The following is a 23,701-nucleotide window of genomic DNA, read 5'->3' on the forward strand; positions in this document are numbered from 1 at the left end:
AACCTCAGCTACTCAGGAGGCTGAGGCAGGAAAATGGCTTGAACCCAGGAGGTGGAGGTTGCACTGAGCCCAGATGGCACCACTGCACTCCAATCTGGACGACACAGCAAGACTCTGTCTTGAAACAACAACAAAAAGAATTACTATTCTTACTGGGAGCTCTGAGGAAGAAAGATAAAAATGCAATTCTGAACTATGTTCAGGCCTAGGTGAAGACTCTGGACATCATGAGGACAGCAAAAGGATCCATGGTGTCCCAAAGGATAAAAGGAAAGAGGGTGCAGGACTAGATGCTAGAGTTCAGTCCAAGGCAGTTTTAACACACTGTACTTTTGATTTAGTACGATTGATCAGCAGCAAGTCAAAGCAAATATTTACAGTGAAACATCAAGCATGCAGTTAAAGGTTATAATTGTGAAGCTAAATACCACAGAAGTTGAAATACTCTGACTATGTACACAGTGTTACATAAAACTAGTAGTCTGAACTCATGCAGCTGTATGTATTACTATTTAATGTCCTTTTACATCCAAAGATAGAGACAGAATATTGTCAAAGATTTTTATGGTTGGCCGGCATCTATTAATCTAAAAAAACAACCAGAAGCTCTCTAACACTGAAAAAATAACACTGAAGACACAACGTTGGGGAAAGCTGGATTCTTCCTGACTTAAACTTATTCAGTTACAAAACTAGTTTTACTAATAAGAAGAAAATCGTTGTTTACTAGTATTCAAGGCTTTGTTGAATTTATTTTGTTAATTTAGGGCAAAATCACATTTATATTTTAAATAAATAAAACCTAGTCATTAAAGAGTCTTAATAAAGCATCTGATGATCATTTTAGATAGGTAAGGTGATCTTAATGTAACTGAGGGCCAATATCTACCTTAGAAGCTAACTGTGTCACATCAGTGTTACTATAGTCATTAGGCTTTGGAGTATCATTTTAACCCAGATGGCCAGAGTTATATATTAAAATATAACAGGGTTGGCAACATACATCTTTTGAGAAAAGAATGTTTCTATACAGAAATGGTGACTGATTGTAACATACCAGTAATGTATTTTTAAAAGACCATAAGTTATTTACTTAGACTATGTAAAATCTATACACTAAATTTTCTGCCAATAATATTTTTTCCTAGCCAGTTTAGCTCTACGGTTTATGTCCCACAAACTTTATGTCAGAAACAGGAGCTGAAGAACAATCATCACTTTAAATATTTCCTTAGACAGATGTTTACTTAACATGGGCATCTCTAATATCCAGTAACATGGGCACTTAAATTCACGGTTCAAGAAAGGATAGAGTTATACTATAGGCTACTAATGAAAATCCAACCATGAAAATCTAAATGCCCAAGGTATAATTGGCTTATGATAACACCACATATTAAGTATTCACAGTTCTTTTCTATATATATACATTGGAAGAGCAAGTTTCTAGGAAATCTTTAAGCAAATGGCACGTCTCTGAATAAAATCAAAAAAGCTTTTAAAAATTCTATACTTAATATCACCAACTATGAAAATTATCTTACGGTTAAAATATTCCTAAGGGAATATAGAAATTTTAAAATTATAATCCACAGTAGACTAGTAATAGGAGAATAAATTAGGTAAATAGGTAAGTTCTTCTTATAAAGCTGGTCAATATGGTGCTCTATGGATTTACACAACTTTATACAGGGAACACTGTGTTGCATAGTCTACACAGTCATTATTTTTTTCTGCTCTTTCTGAATCCTGAGGCAGATTTAGCATTGTATGAAGATACAATATTTTCACACTGAAACCACAGAGGATTACTGGAGTTTCTAGATGGCATTATTTTTAATTGCACTACTTTAAGGTGGCAGAACACACCCTAGACACAAGTTAAATAAAATAAGAAGTATTTGAATTCTTTGCACTTTGAGCTCTCACAGGAAAACTATTCTACAAATTCAAGTTGCTGTTATTTGGGGGGCAAGGAAAACAATTCTCAAACAAAAAAAATAATATTAAATCCTAGTTTTTAAGATAGCTCCTAATATCCAATACAGGATATAGGACATGAGATACTGGCATTTAACCATTCAAATTTATATAGGATTACAGTACTTTGAAGAAGTACAAAGAAATACTTTTAAAAATACAGGTATATAAATTAATGAAACTGTTATTTAAAATATTTAATACAAGGGAAAAAAGTATTATATAGTGGTACCAATTCTCAATACAAATTATTAAGCATAGTTTATATAATTCCAAAAGTTATTGACATTATTGCTCGATACCACAGTTGTATGGAACAAGTTCTTGACACACATTAAAACTTGTATAATTTCAAGTTTATAAAAAAAATTTACACATAGGTCATTCACAAATCTAGAAGTTTAAAAATGCAGAGATATGCACAATGAAAAGGAGAAAAAAAAATATGTGTGTATATGTATATTTAAAAGAAACAAGTGAATCTGATTTAACTTCTATGTCACACTCTCAGTCAAAACAAGTATACATAACTGTACTGAAAGTGAACTGGTAGATAAAAACAGTATTAAATGTACCCTCCATTTCTTATTAACAATCTGCTCTAAGTATCAATGGGAAATTAAATACCAGCTTACTTTTAGTTCTAGAACTTTTGCTTTCTTTCAAAAACTTTTCAGAAACATATATCCATTCTATAATTGTGATAGGTTAGAAGAAATATTTTCCTTAGAAATTTTGTAAAGGAATACGTCCACTCTTTTGTATATAAGATTTGATAAACAATAAAAATAACCTAAGTAAGGCCATTATCATCTTGATCAAAAATATACACAGATTGTGATGCTACTACATTTTGTGATCCTGAGTTCTAGTAACCACTAGATACATGCATACCATTCATTGATTTGTCTATTCTAGTAAAATTTAATCCTGTCTTACTACCTTTGAAGACAGAAATACTTTTAAAACTTTTTAATAGGTCTTCATAATGTTACAGATTATCTGCCATAAACAGAGCATTAGGAATTGTATGAGAAAGGGTATGTTAGGTTCCAAAAGGCTATTAAAGAAAACTTACTATTTTAAAATAATGACTTATCAAATTTTAAAAGAGAGAAAAAATAATACAAAAAGTGTGCTTGCTAGAATAGATAAGTTGAGCATTAAAAAGGTGTTTTTCTCCGTTAAGGAATTTATAAATAAAGGACTGTGTGTACCTTGGTGATAAAATAAAAAAGGCTGGCCACTTTTTATGCTAAGTTCAAATGTATTTTTTTGATAATACAAAAAAGTAATCCTTGAAAATCAGAATACATAACAGAAAAGAGCACAATAACTTAAGTATTAAACATCTGTATGAAATAACTGTTGCAAAGATTGACAAAAATGCACACTTAGAACATGCGGTTATTTAAAAAAAAACAAAAAACACCACACGATTCTGTAGAACCAATGTTATGTCACCACCAGGAGAGCACCAAGCAAGGCACCATTGGAAAGACAACATACTTGGAAAGTCTCTATAAATAAAGTAAATGCTAATCTGGTCGAAAAATCGGTGTCTTTGGTAAAAATTCTATGAGGATGACCTGTAAAAGGAGAAAAAAAAGTTTTTAAAAGATTTAAACAAATTTTTTTCATTAAATTTTGGTTATATTCTATCACTTACAATTTTTTTCAAAATCCATTCACATTTTAAAACTGCAACTTTGGATTACTAAAATAGATCTTTATCTGATAATGCAGAGTTCCATCACTGGTAATTTTTATTTCTAATCTTTACCAATTACACAAAATACCTTGGCTCTATGAAAAGGAAGACGAATAAGCAAGTAAAATCACCTAAGTCTGAGTAGGGTGATATAAATAGTGCCCCCTGCACATTGGAGAAGCAAACATGCATACATGCATGCTCCCTTGCACTCATGAGAAAAGGGGCTAGCATTTATTTAGAACTAACTGTATACCAGGTGTTCCATATTATATTGGGTCTCTTTAAACCCAACAACTTTTCTATGAGGGAAGTATTATCATCCCTATTTTACAGATGAGGAAAACTGATGATCCAGACAAGCTCTAACATGACTGTGGAGTCAGTGTTTGAATGAAAGACTCCAAAGCCTTGCCCTTTCTACCGCCCTATGTGACTGCAGCTGACCCAACATTTTTCTTCAGGCTTCCTCCTTTTTAATCAACCCAATTACATGAGTCTTCTCTAAGTTCTAGAGTTGCTCTCATTTTACGCTACCAGAATATGCAGTATCTTTAAATAAAATGTCCTTTATCTCTTAATTTTTTTAAAAGTCCATTTCTTCTTAGGTTAGCAAAATTAAAGACTAAAATCTGTTCCAAAAGACCTTTTAATAAGAAACTAAAGGAAAACCAACAAAAACAAAACATGAAACACAGAATTACACAAGGTGACCAGAGCTAATTTTTCCAAATTTGAATTGTCTTAAATTACAATCAACTCATTCTTTGCCCCAAATTTGTATGGAATAGATGGTGATTTAAAAATTATTTGATTTTAAAAGTTTGTAAGTCTAGTAAACTCATCATTCTTTTTCAGAAACTGTGTCTTGCTATGACCTCTAGATTTGAATACTTCTACAAATTAGCTGTGTGGGCCAGAAATCTTTTTTCACTCTTCAGTGAGTTCTCCTGGCTTTTGATCTGCCTCAATAAAGAAGGTACACTTCTATACCTAGGTCAAAAATATTCCTGTCCTATTCTAGTTATCCTGCACTAAGCCTTAGCTGTCACATTTGCCACTCTCCTGACCTGTGATTTGCCTACAAAATATTCATTAGCTCCCTGTTAAAATACTTTCTCCCAATTAGCTTCTTCATTTGAGCTAGATTTCCCTGTTTCTCAGGTTTCTTATCTATAAAATAAAGGCATTGGACTAGATGACAAGATTCTTTGCAGCTCTAAAATTTGACAATTAAATGTTAAAACTACTTAAGAGTCAACATTAAGTAAATTATTTTGTATTTCAAATATGTCCTCAATCAAGTGTTCTTTATAATTTTAGTCCCCAGGCATGGGCATCCCCACACTTTACAGTATATACTATTAATATATAACATAAAATAAAGGCTATCTTTGCCTACATTTGAATTATTATTAGTTTTAAAATAATATATCCTACAAATTTTTCCTTCAGAAGCCACACATAGAGACTGGCCACTTGTTTCATTTCTTCTAAATCATCCATCTTCACCATACGTGAACAAAGAAAAGTTAGCACCAAGGTGGTGTTTTTCTTCCTTTTTTTTTTTTTTTTGGTATCTCCGATGTTCAAATTATAATCAAGGATAATTATGTTCTTTTAACAAAATGAAATTTCTGTAAGTTACAGAAAAGTTGAGGGAAAAGAGGAACACACATGGTTAAAAAGGCCCAAATTCATTAGATAAAATGAATTTTATTTGCTAGTTTAACTTTTAAAATTCATTTTTATGAATTTTTTAAGCTACGTTATTCTTACTTTCAACTATCAAAAATATATATACTCTGAGAAAATCTAGTGAAACACACATTTTTTCCCCAGGAATTTTTTTTTAAAGTGGGGGGTATTGCTATGTTATCCAGATTGTCTTTGTACTCCTGAGCGCAAGTGATCCTGCTGCCTTAGCCTCCCCAGTAGCTGGGACTACTGGCATGCTCACTACACCCAGCTTTTTCCTAGCAATCTAAATATTTATTTTATCTTTACTATTCTTCTGGATATCTCCTATGATGATGTGAAAGTAATATAATGGCTTTAGTAGAAGTCCTTAATTATCTAAAAATTCAAGGAAACTATTTTACAAACAAAGCATATAGTTCAGAATATTTTGGAAGGTTACTAATTTTATGAATAAATTATAGTCACATGGCTTGATCTGGAAATCATAGCATTGGGATAACTTTTACGTTTTCCTTTCCAAAGTAAATTTAGAAATGCATGAAAAAATTAATACCTCAGTTTTAAGCTCAGTGTTTGTGTTTATATATGCAGTAAATATTTTTTTCACGAAATCCTTTACATCTCCGAACTATCCATTTCTCTTCCCAAAATATATACATAAACCCTCTATTTAAGGTGAAAAATACAAGACTAGTATTCTCAACTCAAAATGAGTTACTCAAATGTGTCATGATTATAAAGAAGTATCAAGTGTCTTTCTCATCATCATAAATTAACATGTTTGATATAGTAAAGACAAAATCTACATTATTTGGTTCATTGAATAAAGCTAGTCTAAGACATTTTATAAATATTTTTTATGTTCAAAGCTAGAAATGGGATTTGACTGTGTGATAATGAAGGAACAGAAAAATGCTAACAGAGAAAAATGATTTTATGATAATTTACAACTATTTAAACACTCTTTTAATCAATATTTTACACATACACACACACACATCTATGATGGCTATATTGTTTTAAAGAATAGACAAAATTCCTCAGAAATATTGTAACAGGTACTTCACAAAGGCTCTGAGTTTTATTTTCAACACTTAACTTTTCCTTAGATCTTTTTCTTTTAGAGTAACAACCTGGCCATATTTAAAATAAAACACCCAGGCTCAAAAGAGAATTAAAATTCTTAATTTTCTAGAGTATTCTGAAAATTTCAAAAGGAGAAAAACTGTTCAAGTAAATCATGGAGTCAGTAAATTAAATCTCATGCTGAATAAGTTCTAAAATTCATTGTATATATATGCCAAATTAGAAATTTTTTAACAAGTAAACACAAGAAGATCAACATCTCATCTCCTGCTTATTTTTAAGATAATTTTTACAAAGTGATTTTCTAATAACACTTCTTTAAATGCCACTGAGGTACGGGCAGTTAAAATCTATAAAGGCTAAAGGTTTCTTAAGCTCCAATGGCTTGGCTGAAAGGTTTTCTTCCATACTTGGAAACTTGATTAGCATTATATAAAAAAGCCATATCTAACTTGCTGCGTAACCAAAGTTGTGGTTATTCTTCATACAGCATCTAAAATTTCACACTCCATCAACACATGTTCAGGCTATTTTATCTTGGCAATTAATTTATTATTTTTCAGAACACAGTGAAGCCTTGTTTTCAAGTCATTCATAACTTTATAAATCAGTCTTGCACATGAAACCATGCATCTGTGAACCGTAAAAAATCCTTGCACTCAAGAGATTAAGCTCCTGACACCTTTGCTGATTAATAATCATGGAAAGAATAAGATCAGAAGCAAAATAAATGATCATTTAATAGAGAAACTCACAAAACAGCCCTTTAACTTACATATTCCATCATGTTATTCGTTTCACATTTCCTTTTGCTCAGTCTCCAATGCAAGCACAGCTAGACAAGCAGGAGAGTAAAGGAAGAAAAATGAGCTCTATTTTATTGCAGCACACAGACTAACCCATTTGTCCACCTTTCATATTTTTAGTTCAACAAAAGCATCTGTTTCCATACTGTGCAATTCAGACCCCAACAGTACGAAGCTGCTCCCTGTGGTACTCACCTTGTGGTATAACCTATTGTTTTCCCATTCTAATAACTTCTCAATCGATCTTCGTGTCTGGAAGACAAATGAGAAAAAAGTTTACTCTTGACTGGTTTTAGAAAACTTTGTTTTGCAGCTGCTTTTTTTCTGGTAAAAGGGAAGAAGTATAAGACGGTGACTGAGTATAGTGTGGTATGCATCACTATCAATGTTCTAAGCACTAAATGGTAACCTAAACACGAAGAGTATTCTTTCTTAAAAAAGATATGGCTTTATTTTTATCAGATGAATCTTTTTTACTAGCCTCTGATTTAAAACTATCAAGGTTTAAAAAGCTAGTATCATCTGCCAAATCAATTTAAATCCCCACTTGTTTCAAAAATAGGTTTCCAATACTTAAATGGTAACAAAAGTTCCTTAATACATATTTTAAAACAAAAGTAAATATTAGTTAACAAAATGCAAAGGGCCTTTCAGTAAGTTCCAAAACAAAAAAATTGGAGGTTAATATTTAAAAATTAATGAGTTAAAAAATCAAACTAACTTTCATATCATGCTTAAAATAATGTCCATATTTAAAAGCCAGCTTACTGATTATTCTACAGATAGAAGGACCAAATTTTATTTAAACCAACATAAAAGCGTCATCTGATAGTAAAATCAAACTCTTAATTTAATATTACCGTTTCAGGAATCAACTGAGAATTTACTTCACTTGACTGCTGCAAGATATGCTATCCTGCAAGAAATGTTTCTGGCTTGGGAGTATGAATAAAAGAGGAATTCATGGTGCCAGGTGTTAGGATGAGACTGACACAGCTGCAGGTGCAAAAATGACAGTGTAGCCACCAGGATCAATTGCAACTTGGTTCAGCTGCACCTTTCTTGCAAGGGAAAGAAAAAAACATCTTACCAGTATTAATGTGGTATAATTATAAGTAAGTACTAGTGATCAAATATGAAAATTTACGTGTTAAGCAAGGACTAGCTAGGTGAAAAACTGTTAGGATGAAGCTGGGCTTGAACAGTTTAATGTTACACAATAAAATTTCAGTATTTAAAGTATGCACTGTAATCTAGTTACGTTACCTTTTAGCATATTAAACATGCTAAAGACACACCAAAGTTATATAAGGTGCCAATTATAATTCATAACTACCAATGAATTACGGCTACTGCCTTACATATTCCAAGCTTATGTCATAAAAATCAGAAAATCAACTACTTCTCTAGGTAATAATATGCCAATGACTAATTTATTACATTACTTTCTTTGAAGAGTCTTTTTGGCAAGAATTTTAAAGAAAAAAAAATGTGCCCTTGTTAACAATGATCAGCAGACCTCACTTGTTTCTTTGTAAAGATAGCCTTTTAGAGGCAGCTCTCTTTTTAAATGAAAATAGGGCAGCAGTTATGGTCACACTTTTTGTTAATTTAGTTGCCAGTCAGCCCCAAATCAAAAGAAAATAAGGCTGCAGAGTGTAATTAACATTCAGTTCGGTCGTTTTGTCCCTTGTCTAGCCCCCAAGCTTTGTTAAAATTGCCATCTGAATGCTGAAGGCTGTAGGGAAATCGATTTGATTCTAATCGCACCATGAAAAGAACATGATCTAACTGCTTTCAGCCCTCCGTAAATCTGTACTAGGTCTTTAGCACAATGCAACTTCCAATTTAAAAAGCACTGAATGTCTCGTCAATGACTTTGTGAAGAAAAAAGAACAAGGAGCAGACATAAAAATTCCAATAGTTGTTTAAGCATTAAAGTTCATTTGCATCACAGCGAACCTGAAAAGGGCTGACCTCTCAAACCGCCTCTCAGGTCTATGAAGTTGTAGCCTTGACAAGCTCACATTGACAGAGCTCATTGACTCTGAAAGGCTACTCTATCAATGGTGAAAAATGGCAATAGGTTCTACTCTGAGCAGGCATCTGCCTGCCCACCCGCTGCTAAACCAATGGCAAAACCGATTCAAAACCTGAATCTACCTTGTAATCTTTCTTTCTAGGGCCTTTTAATAATAGATTAAGATTACTATACAATTTGAGGTTTTACTTTTACTGATGATTTTGGGGGTGGGTGGATGATGAAAGAACTAGAGTGGAACAAGATTTCCAAGTCCATTGTTTTATACTAATGTATAAAATAGTACTCAAAAGCTTAACACTACATTCTGCAAATATTTATTACTTAAAGAAGAAAATGTAGTTACCATCATAATTTCATCAGAAATTTAAACCCATACTATAAGAATAGATCTCATTATGATATATAGACACACACATACACACACAATTTTAAAACTTAAAAATATTTAACTACTAGCTTTTGAATAAAAGATAATTATGAAGTATAAATCTTAACTTCCAAAATATTTATGTAGGAATTCTGAATTTCTTCTTTGCCTATAATTAGGAGTTTAATGATAGGGTTTGGTATAATAATTGTATCTTACAATATTTAAGAATTCTAAAACAAACAAGCTCTGGTATGCCACATTCTGAATAAGCATATAAATATAAAATATTTCTACACACTTCACAGTCTGAAGTAAAAAGCTGTGAATTAGCACCATCTAATCTTGCTATAAGACTTCTTTCCTGCTTGACAGGTGAAAAAAAAAAGCACTTGCACGTGCAGCTTAATTAATCATTGCACTTGACATCTCAATGATTTACAGTGAGGAGCAGGTGAGAACATACAAAACCAGAAAGGAACCCTTGATTTGAGTGGAACATTTCTAGCACACTAAGGTGACAAGTATATAGATTCTAGCAGTCATTTAAAAAAAAAAAGAAAAGAAACTGTGCCACAAATTATTTGTTAGTAACAACAAAAGCTCAAATTAAATGGAAAAAAAAAGATTTAACTACTGAGAATGTTTAATACTCTGCAATTATTTCTAGTTAAGAAAATCAAAATATATTTTCAAGATTAAATACAATACCAATTTGGCAGATACTAAAAAAAAAATGACACTTCAGTATTTATAAAAGCTACTTAAAAGCTTTAAACCTGAAAAGAAAGCACACTATAACTGTAGTTATCTAGAGAAAAGTTAGAGTTTATGTCCACAAGGCTGTCAAGTAGCTATTTCTAATGAAATGTAAGATTCAACAATGCTAAACTCTATACTTGCTAACTGGACAAGCAAACCTAATCATATAACAACCTGTCCTTGGTTTTTAAATGTTTTATTTCAATTCCAAATTCAAAACAAGCTGAAGCAAATTAATATACGCCAGAAAAAAATAATATGTATGGGATCTGTCAGCATGAAACACAGTACCAAAAAACACCATCTTTCAGCATCCCAGGATAGTTTCTAAAAAAAATAAGTCATCTTTAATTTTCTTAAGAGAATTTAGTGCTTGTGAAAAGCACCAGATTGATAGTCATGGGAACTAAAAATCTATTTAGCTGAAAGAACAGGGGAAAGGGCAGTGCAGGCTTTAGTGCAAGCTTCCCTACAGTGGGCCTTAATCCTTTTCACTGCTCACACCCTGGGGGTGAGGGGACAGGTTAGTGGTTCTTTACCAATGGAATCCTCAGTCCTTCTGCAAAAGATGATCAACATAAAACTAATTTTATCATGTATTCTTATCAATAATTAAATGGACCAAGACCACCAACTCACACCATGCAGGCGAAACAACTTTTTTGTACAAGTGGTATCATATTACTGACATGGTCTTAAAGTAGACAGCTCCAAACCTCTGGATCCTACCCATCTCCCTCAGTCAGTCCACTTTAAATGACCCTTTTTCTTAAAAAACAAAAAACAAAACAAAAAAAAACCCCACACGTTTCTTCATTTCCATACCTTAGTGGTTATATTTTTCTCATCAGTGAACTAGTTTTAATACTGCCACTCAGCTGTGTGAAAGTAAAAATTAACAAGAGATTCAAAAAATATCATTTCAATTGCTAAATAGATATTAAACAGATTTAAGTTGAGCAACCAGTAGTAGCAACAGAGTAGAAATTTTGGCTTCTATTTACATTGCCTTTGGTCCTTTCTAGATTTTTGGTAGAATTGTGTAATTCTACCAAATGTAAATCAAATTACATTTGATGAAATAAGGAAAAACATGAAAACTGAAAGAGAACTAAAAGGGTCTCAGTAATTCACAAAATGGCTAATGATTAATCAACAATATTAGATAAGACATACCCATATAAGACATATCTTCCAAAGAAGCATCTAAAGTAAGCTTACAATAACGAAACACATATACACCTAGACAAACTCAATTATTGCAATAGAAAACTAAGATTTCCTGAAAATTCAAATTTGAATTATTAGGTACTTTTGTAATTTTTCCTAAATACTGTAACTTTCTTAGGAATAAATTATTAATATTATTCCCTGTAAACCAATTAAGTGCCATTAGACATAAATAAGTCTTCCAGGACAGCAAAGAATCATTTAGAAAATCTTTAAGGTATTAATCTCCTACTTTGCCACCACTATTACTTAAGAGTTGCGTAATTCCCAATGACTCATTTATTGACAATCAATTGTTTGAAAATGTGGTTTTACAAAGAAGTGGTTTTCTAGACATTACTAATAAAACCAATGGAAATCTCATGAATTTTAGAGTATGAAGAGCCAAAGAAAAAACTGTTAAGTGTAGAAACTGTAATAAAGTTTCTCTTACTATTTCCCAATGAAATAGTGTTCTCAGTCTTTAGAACAAAAAGACACTATGATATTCTAAGAAAATGTATAACTAGAATATCTCACTAATAACTATTTATAGAAGTTCATCTATTCAAATCTACAATTAAAATGTATTTGAATTGGATTTATTCATATTATCACATAATGGGAAAGCAAAATTTCAAATGTTCAATTTTCTACTTAAAACAAATTTTAATTTTAAACTCTTTAATCTACAATGTATTAACTAACCTTTAACTAGAATAATGCTTTGAATGTATTAATAATCTTGTTTTTAACTTATGAGTATTTTTCAAATAAGAATGCTATTTATCTTTAGACATCTGTGTAAACTGAATTTAAATAAAACAATGCTTTTGGTTATGTTATTAGAAAGAAACCATATGTAATTTAAAATGAATTATTTTAACATAAGAAAAGAGGAAATTATATTATTCACTTCTGTTCATCTGGACTAATATGAAATTTTATATTCCAGTGATGTGCAGAATATTAAATAACCATCTCACAGTATTATGCTACATGAAAAATCTAGATTCACCAAAAAGATAAACTAGAATACGATTTCTCAAAAGGATTTTTAAACAAATTCCCTTCCTGCACATTAAAACTCCTTTTAAAATTTTTACATGAACATCAACTTTTAAATAATCTAGACATATTAAAACACCCACTGAAGTATCATGAACTATTTGTTAAAAGTAATATTATTAGATGGAAATACACTAAAAAGATCGCTACCATTTTGTGAATCAAAAATATCCTCTTAGTACTGGGCAGTGACTTAATCCTAAATAGAATTTCATCAAGTTTATGATCTAGGCTAGCAAGAGATTATTAATTTGTTTAGGTTACACTGGCTATGAATTATGAAAGATGGGGATTCTCTCTCCAGAAAAAAAGAAACGTACAAAACATGCACAATATAAAGGGTGTTATCTAATAACTTTGAATAACATTTTAGAAAATACTGGTAACATTTTTAAAAACTAAAATTGAGTTTTGAGGTCCCTGTCTGACCTACCTTCTGCATGACCCATTTCCACTGGGCAATCTTTCTACTGGGTCTCAAATGGTATTTTTGGTTTCAATAATCTAGTAAAATGATAATGTGCTTGGGTTGGGGCAGGGTGCAGGACGGGTCTCCTTGAACTTGGGCAGCAAGTATGTCACCACTATTGCTAAAAAAAAAATTATCCAAAAAATATAAAAATAATTAGAGTTTCAACTGACCATAGAATATTAGAAAAACTGTTCATAAGACAAAGGAATTTCACTAAGCTAATAAAATAAAAAGTACAGCTATCAGGAATTTTTAAAAATATATGTAATTACAAAAGGAAGAATCAGTGCTTAGGACCAACAGGTAGAAAAAGGGTAAACACCGGGTGCAGTAGCTCAGGCCTGTGATCCCAGCACTTTGGGATGCTGAGAAGGGTCCAGATCACTTGAGCACCCTGGGCAACATGGCAAAAACCCATCTCTACAAAAAATACAAAAATCAGCCAGGCATGATGGTGCGCACCTGTGGTCCCAGCTACTTGGGAAGCTGAGGTGGGAGGATCACTTGAGTCTGGGACGTCAAGGTTGCAGTGAGCATGTCACTGCACTCCACCCTGGGCAACAGAGTAAGACCCTGTCTCAAAAAAAAAAAATTGTTTTAAAAAGAAAAGAAGCCGGGCGCGGTGGCTCACGCCTGTAATCCCAGCACTTTGGGAGGCCGAGGCGGGTGGATCACGAGGTCAAGAGATCGAGACCATCCTGGTCAACATGGTGAAACCCCATCTCTACTAAAAATACAAAAAATTAGCTGGGCATGGTGGCGTGTGCCTGTAATCCCAGCTACTCAGGAGGCTGAGGCAGGAGAATTGCCTGAACCCAGGAGGCGGAGGTTGCGGTGAGCCGAGATCGCGCCATTGCACTCCAGCCTGGGTAACGAGAGCGAAACTCCGTCTCAAAAAAAAAAAAAAAGAAAAGAAAGGGGTAAAAGAAAATCATCTGCTGACAGATGATAACAGACAACTGGAGAAACAATTATGTCTAATTTTTTTTTACATATGAAAACTAAAGCTTATAGAGGTGAAGAAACACAAATCTATACTAGGAAATGGTGGAGCTAGGATTTGAAACCAGGATTAAATGGCCTTCAACTTCCTGTTATTTTCATCATGCTACAGAACTATTATAATATTATCACAAAAAAAGAATTTTTATAGGCCAGGGACCTTGGCTCATACCTGTAATCCCAGCACTTAGGAAAGCCAAAGTGGGTGGATCACTTCGGTCAGGAGTTTGAGACCAGCCTGGCCAATATGGTGAAACTCTGCTAAAAATACAAAAATTAGCCAGGCATGGTGGCATGTGCCTGTAGCCCCAGGTACTTGGGAGGGTGAGGTGGGAAAATTGCTTGAACCCAGGAGGCAGAGGTTGCAGTGAGCTGAGATTGTGCCAGTGCACTCCAGCCTGGGTGACAGAGTGAGAAGACTCTTGTCTCAAAAAAAAAAAAAAAAAGAAAAGAAAAGAAAAGAAAAGAAAGGAAAAGAATTTTTCTCAAGAACTTTTTTAGAGATATGTTATGGATATTTTACAAATAATATCCTGAGACAAATAAGGGAATGGCCCTAATATACATCTACTAAACAAAGCTGGAAAATAGAGATAATAATTCTTTATACACCTCCTCCTCTGCCCTTCACCTTTTTTATTTCCTAGTACACCAAATTCTGACAGTTTTTGTCTTTTAAGTATCATTTTAGTCTGTTTACTTCTCTTTCTTGTCTACTTTTATGTCTTTCTCTTCTTGACTAATGTAGTCACTTCACTGAATCCACCCATCTTCCCTTCACTTTAAAGTCTTAATGGTTTCATTTCAATTATATTTTACATATATTTGTCCTTAATTTCAAGGCCATTTGTGACTTTGTAAAAATAAACTTTTGTAAATCAGAATTTTTTTTAAAGATATTATCCTGAGACAAACAACATATCTAAGATACGCAAGTTATCTAAGCCACTAATGAGGCTATCAGCTTTGAATAATCAGCTTACTCTAAAACTATGATTAATGTGTTCAAGAAAAGAGAGTAGAAAGGTGGATGAAAAAATAAAGAACTTCAAAAGAGAAGTGGAACCTATAAAAACAGCAAATAGACACCCTAGAATTGAAAAAATACAGTATCTGACATTAAAAACTCAGGTCACAGAAGATAGGTGCAAATCTTTCTATAAACCATTACACCAATACTATGTTCTAAATAGAGAGAAATGAATGTCAGCCAGCTATTGACAAAACACATTTTAAGGATTTTAGCACATCTTTAAAGTCCCAGTGCTACCTCTGCACTTTTAAGGCTCAAAATTTACACTTTTACGAGTAGCTTCTTTTATGACAAAAACTTAGTAACACGGTTTAATTTCAATTAAAAACAAATTGCCACTGGTGTTCATAATAATGGCAGTAATTTATATAAGAACCTGTTTTTTGAGTTTCAAGGCCAAAGCATTCTTTAAAATTGAGCAACAGTAAATGTATTCCTCCAGTTATGAGAAATCTTTTATGTAAGATCCCTTTTGTAGAGGGACTGAAATAAGATTTCAAAAAGGTCAAACCTATTTTATTATTCTGTATCTTATAATAGGGAAGGAGAGTGAGGAAGGGGCAAGAAACCCCAAATTAAATGCCTAGGGCTAGATACAGAAAACCCAATTCTTTCATTCAGAGTTCCCATCCTACCTTCGCTGCATTAACTCATTTTACATGCCATTCTCAATCTCTCTAAAAGTAAACACACAAGTTTCAAGAAAAGATATAATACTAGAGGAAAAAAAGCGGAAGTCATAAAAACTTATTTGCTAGGGAGTGGGAACCTAATAAATAACTTTTCAAAGACAAGATATTGATTTTTATTTGTTTTTATAAAAGCTAAACAGAAGCAAAAGCAATATATCAACTCTTGGTTGTCCAACTGTAACTTTGTATAAAATCTGCTTAAAATGTATATTTTTCTCCTATACCCACTTTACCTGCTTTACAGCTTTTTTCCTTTACTCTTTGTGTCTTCAAGAAATACAAATTTATTTAAATATTAGGAAAAAATACTTATAAATATAAATCTGCTAAAAAATTAAAGTACTGCAAAAGTTGATATAACAATGCATGGATATTGTTACCATTTATCAATCAACTGCACAAATTAGGTAAATTAAACCTAATTCAGCCCATAGGCCTGAATTTCCTAACTCATGAAATCTTTTAAATTTCTTCCAAAGCTCTAAAATCTATCTCCCTCCTGTTAGATATAATGTCAAATTTCAATAATAAAAAATAGCTTGATATTTGTATCTCTTTAGAATAGTGGGAAAAGCATGAGATTTTGAGCTGTAAGATTGGAATTCCAGTTTGGCTTAACTTTATAAACTGGGAGACCTCAAACAGGTTACTTGACTTCTGAGCCTCAGTTTTCTCATCCTTAAAATAATCTGAATATCTGCTTTTGTAATTTTGTAAGAATACAGTACAAGTAAATTGATTAACTCAATCCCTGGCAAATAGTAAGTAAGCACTCAATAACTTTCTGATGTTACCATGAGGTTTTCCACATAAGGTGTTATAAAGATTAAATTAAAAGAGAATGTATGCAATATGACTTGCTAATTGCCGGTATACAATAATTATCTTTCTTTTTATTTGTTCCTTGTAGTTCATTATTTCGTTGCATATTAACACATATTTTACATTTTATAGCGAAATATTTCAAGTTAAACATCAGGAATTTAGCGATTTGGAGTAACTGGTATTATAAACTAAGTGTTTCTATCTTAAATTACATTTAAGTAGGTGTAAAAGTCTAACATCAAATATGATGTAAAAGTTTTTATTAAATGTAAAAATAAGATGTTTATGATTTAAATACAAACCATAACTCGTTTGCTTCTCTAAATTTACTTGACAAAAATTTCTCCAAGTTGTATTTTATATTGCTAAGTCTATCACTGTACATTAGAACAGTATAAACATCCCCTACACAAGAAAGATCAGGTTCCTGAAAAACCTCTGTAATAAAAGCATATGAGAGTCAAGAAAAAGAGGGTAATGAAGATTAAGACCATTACTGACCATATGAATATTTGTTATATCTACCAAAATAAAGCAAATTGGATAGCATTCTAGAAAAAAATAGCATTGCTTTTCTATATCTTCAATCAATGATAATAGCAGTTACAAGACTACATTTCATTCATCTTTCCTTGTTCACTAGAAATTCTTCGGGATTCCCACTTCACTGGAATTTCAATATAGTTTCAGATTTGTTCTGCCTTGTTTTAATATCTGTAATATGTTGTATGTTATAGGTATTTTTCTTTATCTTATTCTTCATCTAAATGTTCAGTTCCTTTCTCATTTTATGACTCAGAGTTACTGATTATAAATGGTCAATCCCAAACAGAGAGTAAATCAGTTCTGAAAGTTTTGGATAACTTTTAATACCATCAGTCTAACTTAATAAGGACATTTTATATTCCTCCTATATACTAATATTCTTAGTTTTCTACTTATGATTCCCCCAGGTTCACTTTCTGTTGAATTTCTTTAAGTCTTACAAGGTTGCATTCTAACTTAAAAAGAAAACTTTACTATTCACCTCTCCCATTTAGACTCTCAACCCTACTATATCCCCTAACCAGAGTAAATCACACTTATTGGATAACTAGAAGTTGAGAGTAAAGAAATTCAGAAGAAATGTAAGTAAACTAGAACTTCACCTAAAAGAAATATAGTGAGCTGGATTACCATTTATTTGTATGCATACAAAATACTTTAAATGAGAGAAATACAGGCATCTGAGCCAGTTTCAAAAACTAAATAGCAATTATCTTTAAAAAAAGAAATTCAGAGAAGAAAAAAACTAAGAAACCTATATTAATATTACAATGATGGCCAAATGTAGTGTTTCATGCCTGCAATCCCAGCACTTGGGAGGCCGACACTGGAGGACTGCTTGAACCCAGGAGTTAAATACCAGCCAGAGTAACATAGAGAGACCTCATTTCTACAAAAATTCTTTGTTTTAAATTGGCCAGGCATGGTGATGTGAGCCTGTAGTCCCAGCTACCTGGGAAGCTGAGGTGGGAGGATCACTTGAGCCCAGGATATCCAGACTGCAGTGACCCATGATCATACCACTGCACTCCACTCTGGGCAACAGAGTCCCTATCTCAAAAGAAAAAACAAAACATATATATTAATTAACACTCTCACAACCTAATAGAATAAAATTTCCTCAAGCTGATAAAGGACATCTACAAAAACCCTACAATTAACATAACACTTAATAATGAAAGTCAGAATGCATTCCTTCTAAGATCAAGAACAAGCCAAGAGCATGTTCTCACTACTACTAATCAGTGTTATTCTGGAGATTCTAGCCAGTGCAGTAAGGCAAGAAAAAGCAACAAAAAGCATCTTGATTAGAATAAAAGTATACTAGTAATACTGTCTTGATGAGCAGATGACATGTTTGCCTATGAAGAAAATTCAATAGAATCTTTAAAGACACTCGTGAAACTAACAGGTGAGTTTAGCAAAGCTATACCCTATCAACAAAAAATAAAAAATTAAAATAAAAAAATACCATTTTAAATAGCATTAAAAAAACTAAGTTCTTATAAAGATGAAAAAAGATATATAAGACACGAAGGCACATAAATTAAAATCTACAAAATATCACTCAGAAAAAAATATAAAAGACTTAAGTAAATGGGGGAAAATACTGATTCATGTGTCAGAAGAGGAAATATTTTTAAGCGGCTAATTTCTCCAAACTGATTCATAGATTCAATGCAATCCAAACTAAATTCCCAGCAGGACTTGTAGAAATTGACAGGCTAATTCTAAAATTCATATGGAGTACAAACAACCTACAAAAGCAAAACAACTCTGAAAAAGGGAATACAAAGTTGGAGAACCAACACTACACAATTTCAAGACATAATTATAAAGCCACAATACTCAAAGCAGTGTGGTACTAGCATCAAGATAGATAAACATAAAAAGAAGAGATAGAGCCAAAAAATAGACCCTTATATTAACTGATTTCCACCAAAGGAAGAAAGACAATTCAGTAAAGACAGAGAAGTCTTTTAAAGAGATGTAATTTGTAAAATTAAATACCCATATATTTTTTAAAAACCCTTCAATCCATACAATAAATCGTATATTAATAGAAAGTTTAACTCAAAATGTTAAGCCTAAACCTATAAAACTCTAGAAGAAAACATATAAAAATCCTGTGACCTGGGCTTAGGAAGAATTACTAGATATAGCATTAACAGCACAATCCCTAAAAGAACAAAAAGACAAATTGGACTTCATAAAAATTAAAAATTTGTTTTTGAAAACTATTGGAAGATGAAAAGACAAACTACTGATTGGGAGAAATCTTTGTAGGCAGATACTTTCATCCAGAATAAATAAATAATTCTCAAAACTCAACAATAAGAAAACAAGAAACATTGAGCAAAAATTTAGAACAGACACCTCACCAAAAAAGATATAAAATGAAAAATTAGCATGAAAAGATGTTCAACATCACTAACCATTAGGAAAAATGCAGATTAAAACCATAATGATAACATTACACCACTGCACACTTATTAGAAGGGCTGAAATTAAAAAGACTATGTTGGGCTGTTTCTTGCATTGCTATAATGAAATACCTGAGAATGGGTAATTTATAATGAAGAGGTTTAATTGTCTCAGGGTTCTGCAGGCTATACAAGAAGTATGGCTCTGGCATCTACTCAGCTTCTGGGGAGGACTCAGGGAGCTTATAATCATGGTGGAAGATAAAAGGGAGCAGGCATCTCATATGGCATGGCAGGAGCAAGGGGGTTGGGGGAGGTGCCATACACTTTTAAACAACCAGATCTTGAGAGAACTCAGCATCAAGCCATGAAGGATCTGCCCCCATGATCCAGTCACCTTCCACCAGGCCCCACCTCCAACACTGGGGATTACATTTCAGCATGAGATTTAGAGGCAACACACATCCAAACTCTATAAAACACTAAACTAATGTTGACAAGAATGTAGCAGAAGAGAATCTATCCTACAGTACTGTGAGATCATAGAATAATAGTGTCTCCATTTTTGGCAGTTTCTCAGTTCCTTAAATGCATTTCCATGGATTGTGCCACCACCACAAAAAAAAAAGAAAAAAAGAAAGCTAAACATATACATGACATATGACCAAGGCATTCCACTCAGAAATTTTTACTCATGAGAAAAAAAAGTGTATGTTCATAAAAACACTTGAACAAGAATATTCACAGCAGCCTTATGTATATAAAGATATTGTTGGAGAATGAAAAGACAGCTACAGACTGCAAAATGTCCATCAACAGGTAAACAGATAAACAAATGTGGCATAGCCACACAAATTACATTATTCAGCAATAAAAGGGAATGAACTACGGATGCAACAACATGGCTGAATCTCAAAATCATACTAAAAGAAGACAAAAAGGGGCTGGCCGGGCATGGAGGCTCACACCTGTAATCCCAGCACTTTGGGAGGCTGAGGTGGGTGGACTATTTGAGCTCAGGAGTTTGAGAGATGAATCCCTGTCCCCATCAAAAATACAAATATTAGCCAGGTGTGGTGATGCACACCTGTGGCCCCAGCTACTTAGGAGGCTTATGTGGGAGGTTGAGTGGAGCCTACAAAGTCTGGGAAAGCTGTAGTAAGTCATGATCATGCCACTGAACTCCAGCCTTGGTGACAGAATGAGACCCTGTCTCAAAAATAAATAAAAAATAAAACAAGACAACAAAAAAGAATGTATATTGTATGATTTCATTTAGATAAAACTCTACAAAATGCAAACTAATCTTAGAAAGCAGATTAGCACTTGCACAGGGAAGTTTTTGGGAATGATGAACACGTTCACTATCTTGATGCACGCATGTGTATACATGTGACAAAACTCATTAAGTAATACACTTTAAATATGTGCAGTTTACTGTATGTCACCTACACTTCAATAAAGCTAGTACAATATAAAATACTGTATTCAAGGCTGTAAAATAAAACAACACATTTCAAAGAACTGAAATCACACAAAGTATGTGCTTTAACAGTGCTAGAACTAGAAATCAGTAACAGAAAAGTTTCCGGTAAATCATCAAATATCTGGAGTTTAAACAAACTTCTTGATAATCCATGAGTCGGAGAGAAAATTACAAATACTTTGAAACAAATGAAAATAAAAATACTATATAAAAATGTGTAGGATATGGTCAAAACAGTGCTTTAGAGGGAAAGAGCGTTAAATGCTTATATAAGTAAAAAGACAAGTGAAATCAATGACTTCTACCTCAAGAAACTAAAAAACAAGAGTAAATTAAGTCCAAAGCAAGGAGAAGAAATAATAAAAACAAAAAACCAATGGAAGTGAAAAACAGAAAAACTGAGAAAATCAAGAATAAAGCAAGGAGTTCGCTATTATCACTCCTCTTCAACATTTTATTAGAAGTCCTACACAGTGAAAAAGAGAAGGAAAAGAAAAAGTATACAGATTGGAAATAAAACTGTCATTTTCTGGCAACATAGTTATCTCTGTAGAAAATCCCAAGGAATCTACAAAAAAGTTCCTGGAATTTAATAAGTGAGTTTGGCAAGGTTGTAGGACACAATGTTAATATACAAAAATCAACTGTATTTTATGTACTAACAATAAATTTAAGCACCAAACCCAAAGAAATACTTATGTATAAAGCTAACAAAACATGAGCATAATTTATATGCTACACAAAAAGCTACAAAGCTCTAACAAGAAAAAAGTCAAAGACCTAAATACAGGCAGAGTTATGTCATGTTCATGGTTTGGAAGACTTAATATTGTTAAGACGTCAATTCTCCCCAAATTCATCTGTAAATTGAATGTAATTCCAATCAAATAGCAGTGTTTCCTGTAGATATCTGACAAGCTAATTCTAAAATTTATACAGAAAAGGGCCGGGCGCGGTGGCTCACGCCTGTAATCCCAGCACTTTGGGAGGCCGAGGCGGGTGGATCACGAGGTCAAGAGATCGAGACCATCCTGGTCAACATGGTAAAACCCCGTCTCTACTAAAAATACAAAAAATTAGCTGGGCACGGTGGTGCGTGCCTGTAATCCCAGCTACTCAGGAGGCTGAGGCAGGAGAATTGCCTGAACCCAGGAGGCAGAGGTTGCGGTGAGCCGAGATCACGCCATTGCACTCCAGCCTGGGTAACAAGGGCGAAACTCTGTCTCAAAAAAAAAAAAAAAAAAAAATTATACAGAAAGGTAAAGAAATTAGAATAGCCAACACAATCTTGAAAAATAAGAAAAAATTTGAAAGGCTCATTCTACCTGATTTCAAGACTTAATATAAAGCTATAGTAGGCTGGGCACAGTGGCTCACAGCTGCAATTTCCAGCAGGAGGCCGAGATGGGAGAACTGCTTGAGCCCAGGTGTTCGAGACCTACCTGGGCAATATAGCAAGCCCATGTATCCTTTTTAATTAAGAAAAAAAAAAAAGCTACAGTAAACTAGACATTGTGATAATTATTCAAGAGAGGCATATAGATCAATAGAACAGAATAAAGTGTGGAAAGAACCTACACAGATATTGTTGACTGATTTTTGACTGTGTACAACAGCAATTCAAGGGAAAAGGATGGTCTTTTCAAAAAATGGTACTGGAAAAGCCTAGAAAGTCATACGCGAAAAAAAAAAAAAAGTTTGACCCATACCTCACACTCATATAAAAACCTGAGTCAAAATGAGCCATACACCTAAAAAGTAAAATAAAGAGATCATAGGAGAAAATTTTCATGACCTTAGTTTAAGCAAATTCTTAGATACTGCACTAAAAGCACAATCTATTTTTTTTTTTAAAGTAATGAATTTGTCAAAAGCAAAATCTTTTGTTCTGCCAAAGACACTGCTGGAGAACAAAAAGACTGAAAATACATATTTGCACATATCTGGCAAGGGACTTAGATTCAGAATTATACGAAGAACTCTCAAAACTCAACAAGAAGTAACCATTTTTAAATGGGCAAAATATTTCAATGAACACTCTAACAAAGATGTACAAATGGCAAATAAGCACATGAAAAGGTGCTCAATATCAATACTCATGAGGGTAATACAAGTTAAAACCACAATGAGATGTTACTATATATCTATTAGAATGACTATAATTTCTAAAACTAACCATACCAAATCCTGCAAGGATGATAAGCAATTGGACCTCTCATGCATTGCTGGCTGGAATGCAAAATGGTTCACCAACTTTGGAAAACAGTTTGGAAGTCTTTTATAAAATTAAACATACACTTACCATATAACCCAGCAATCCCCTTCCTAAAAAATAAAAACTTGTGTTCACATAAAAACATGCATGTGAATGTCTATGGCAAGCTTTATTCAAAAACTGGAAACAACTCAATGTCTTCAACTGATAGATGTGTAAACAAACTGTGATATGTCCATACAATGGAATACTACTCAACAATAAAAAAGAATA

The 23,701-nt window shown here is 32.9% G+C and overlaps 1 protein-coding gene across 1 annotated transcript in view; it reads right to left on the reverse strand.

Moving 5' to 3' along the window:
* Window positions 1-493: 493 nt before the first annotated feature.
* The window catches only part of CHIC2 (cysteine rich hydrophobic domain 2), a 42,898-nt gene continuing 19,690 nt past the window's right edge, over window positions 494-23,701 (reverse strand). Inside the window, exons 4-6 of the mRNA XM_012441146.3 lie at window positions 7,480-7,536; window positions 7,254-7,313; window positions 494-3,569 (exon numbers count right to left, since the gene is read on the reverse strand). Of these exons, the coding sequence (XP_012296569.1) occupies window positions 3,519-3,569; window positions 7,254-7,313; window positions 7,480-7,536 (168 nt within the window). The 3' untranslated portion in view covers window positions 494-3,518. The remainder of the gene's footprint in view (window positions 3,570-7,253; window positions 7,314-7,479; window positions 7,537-23,701) is intronic.

The sequence above is a fragment of the Aotus nancymaae genome, unplaced genomic scaffold, assembly GCF_030222135.1.
Source record: "Aotus nancymaae isolate 86718 unplaced genomic scaffold, 86718_ANA_hifiasm-v0.15.2.pri h1tg000006l, whole genome shotgun sequence".
Classification (NCBI taxonomy): domain Eukaryota; kingdom Metazoa; phylum Chordata; class Mammalia; order Primates; family Aotidae; genus Aotus; species Aotus nancymaae.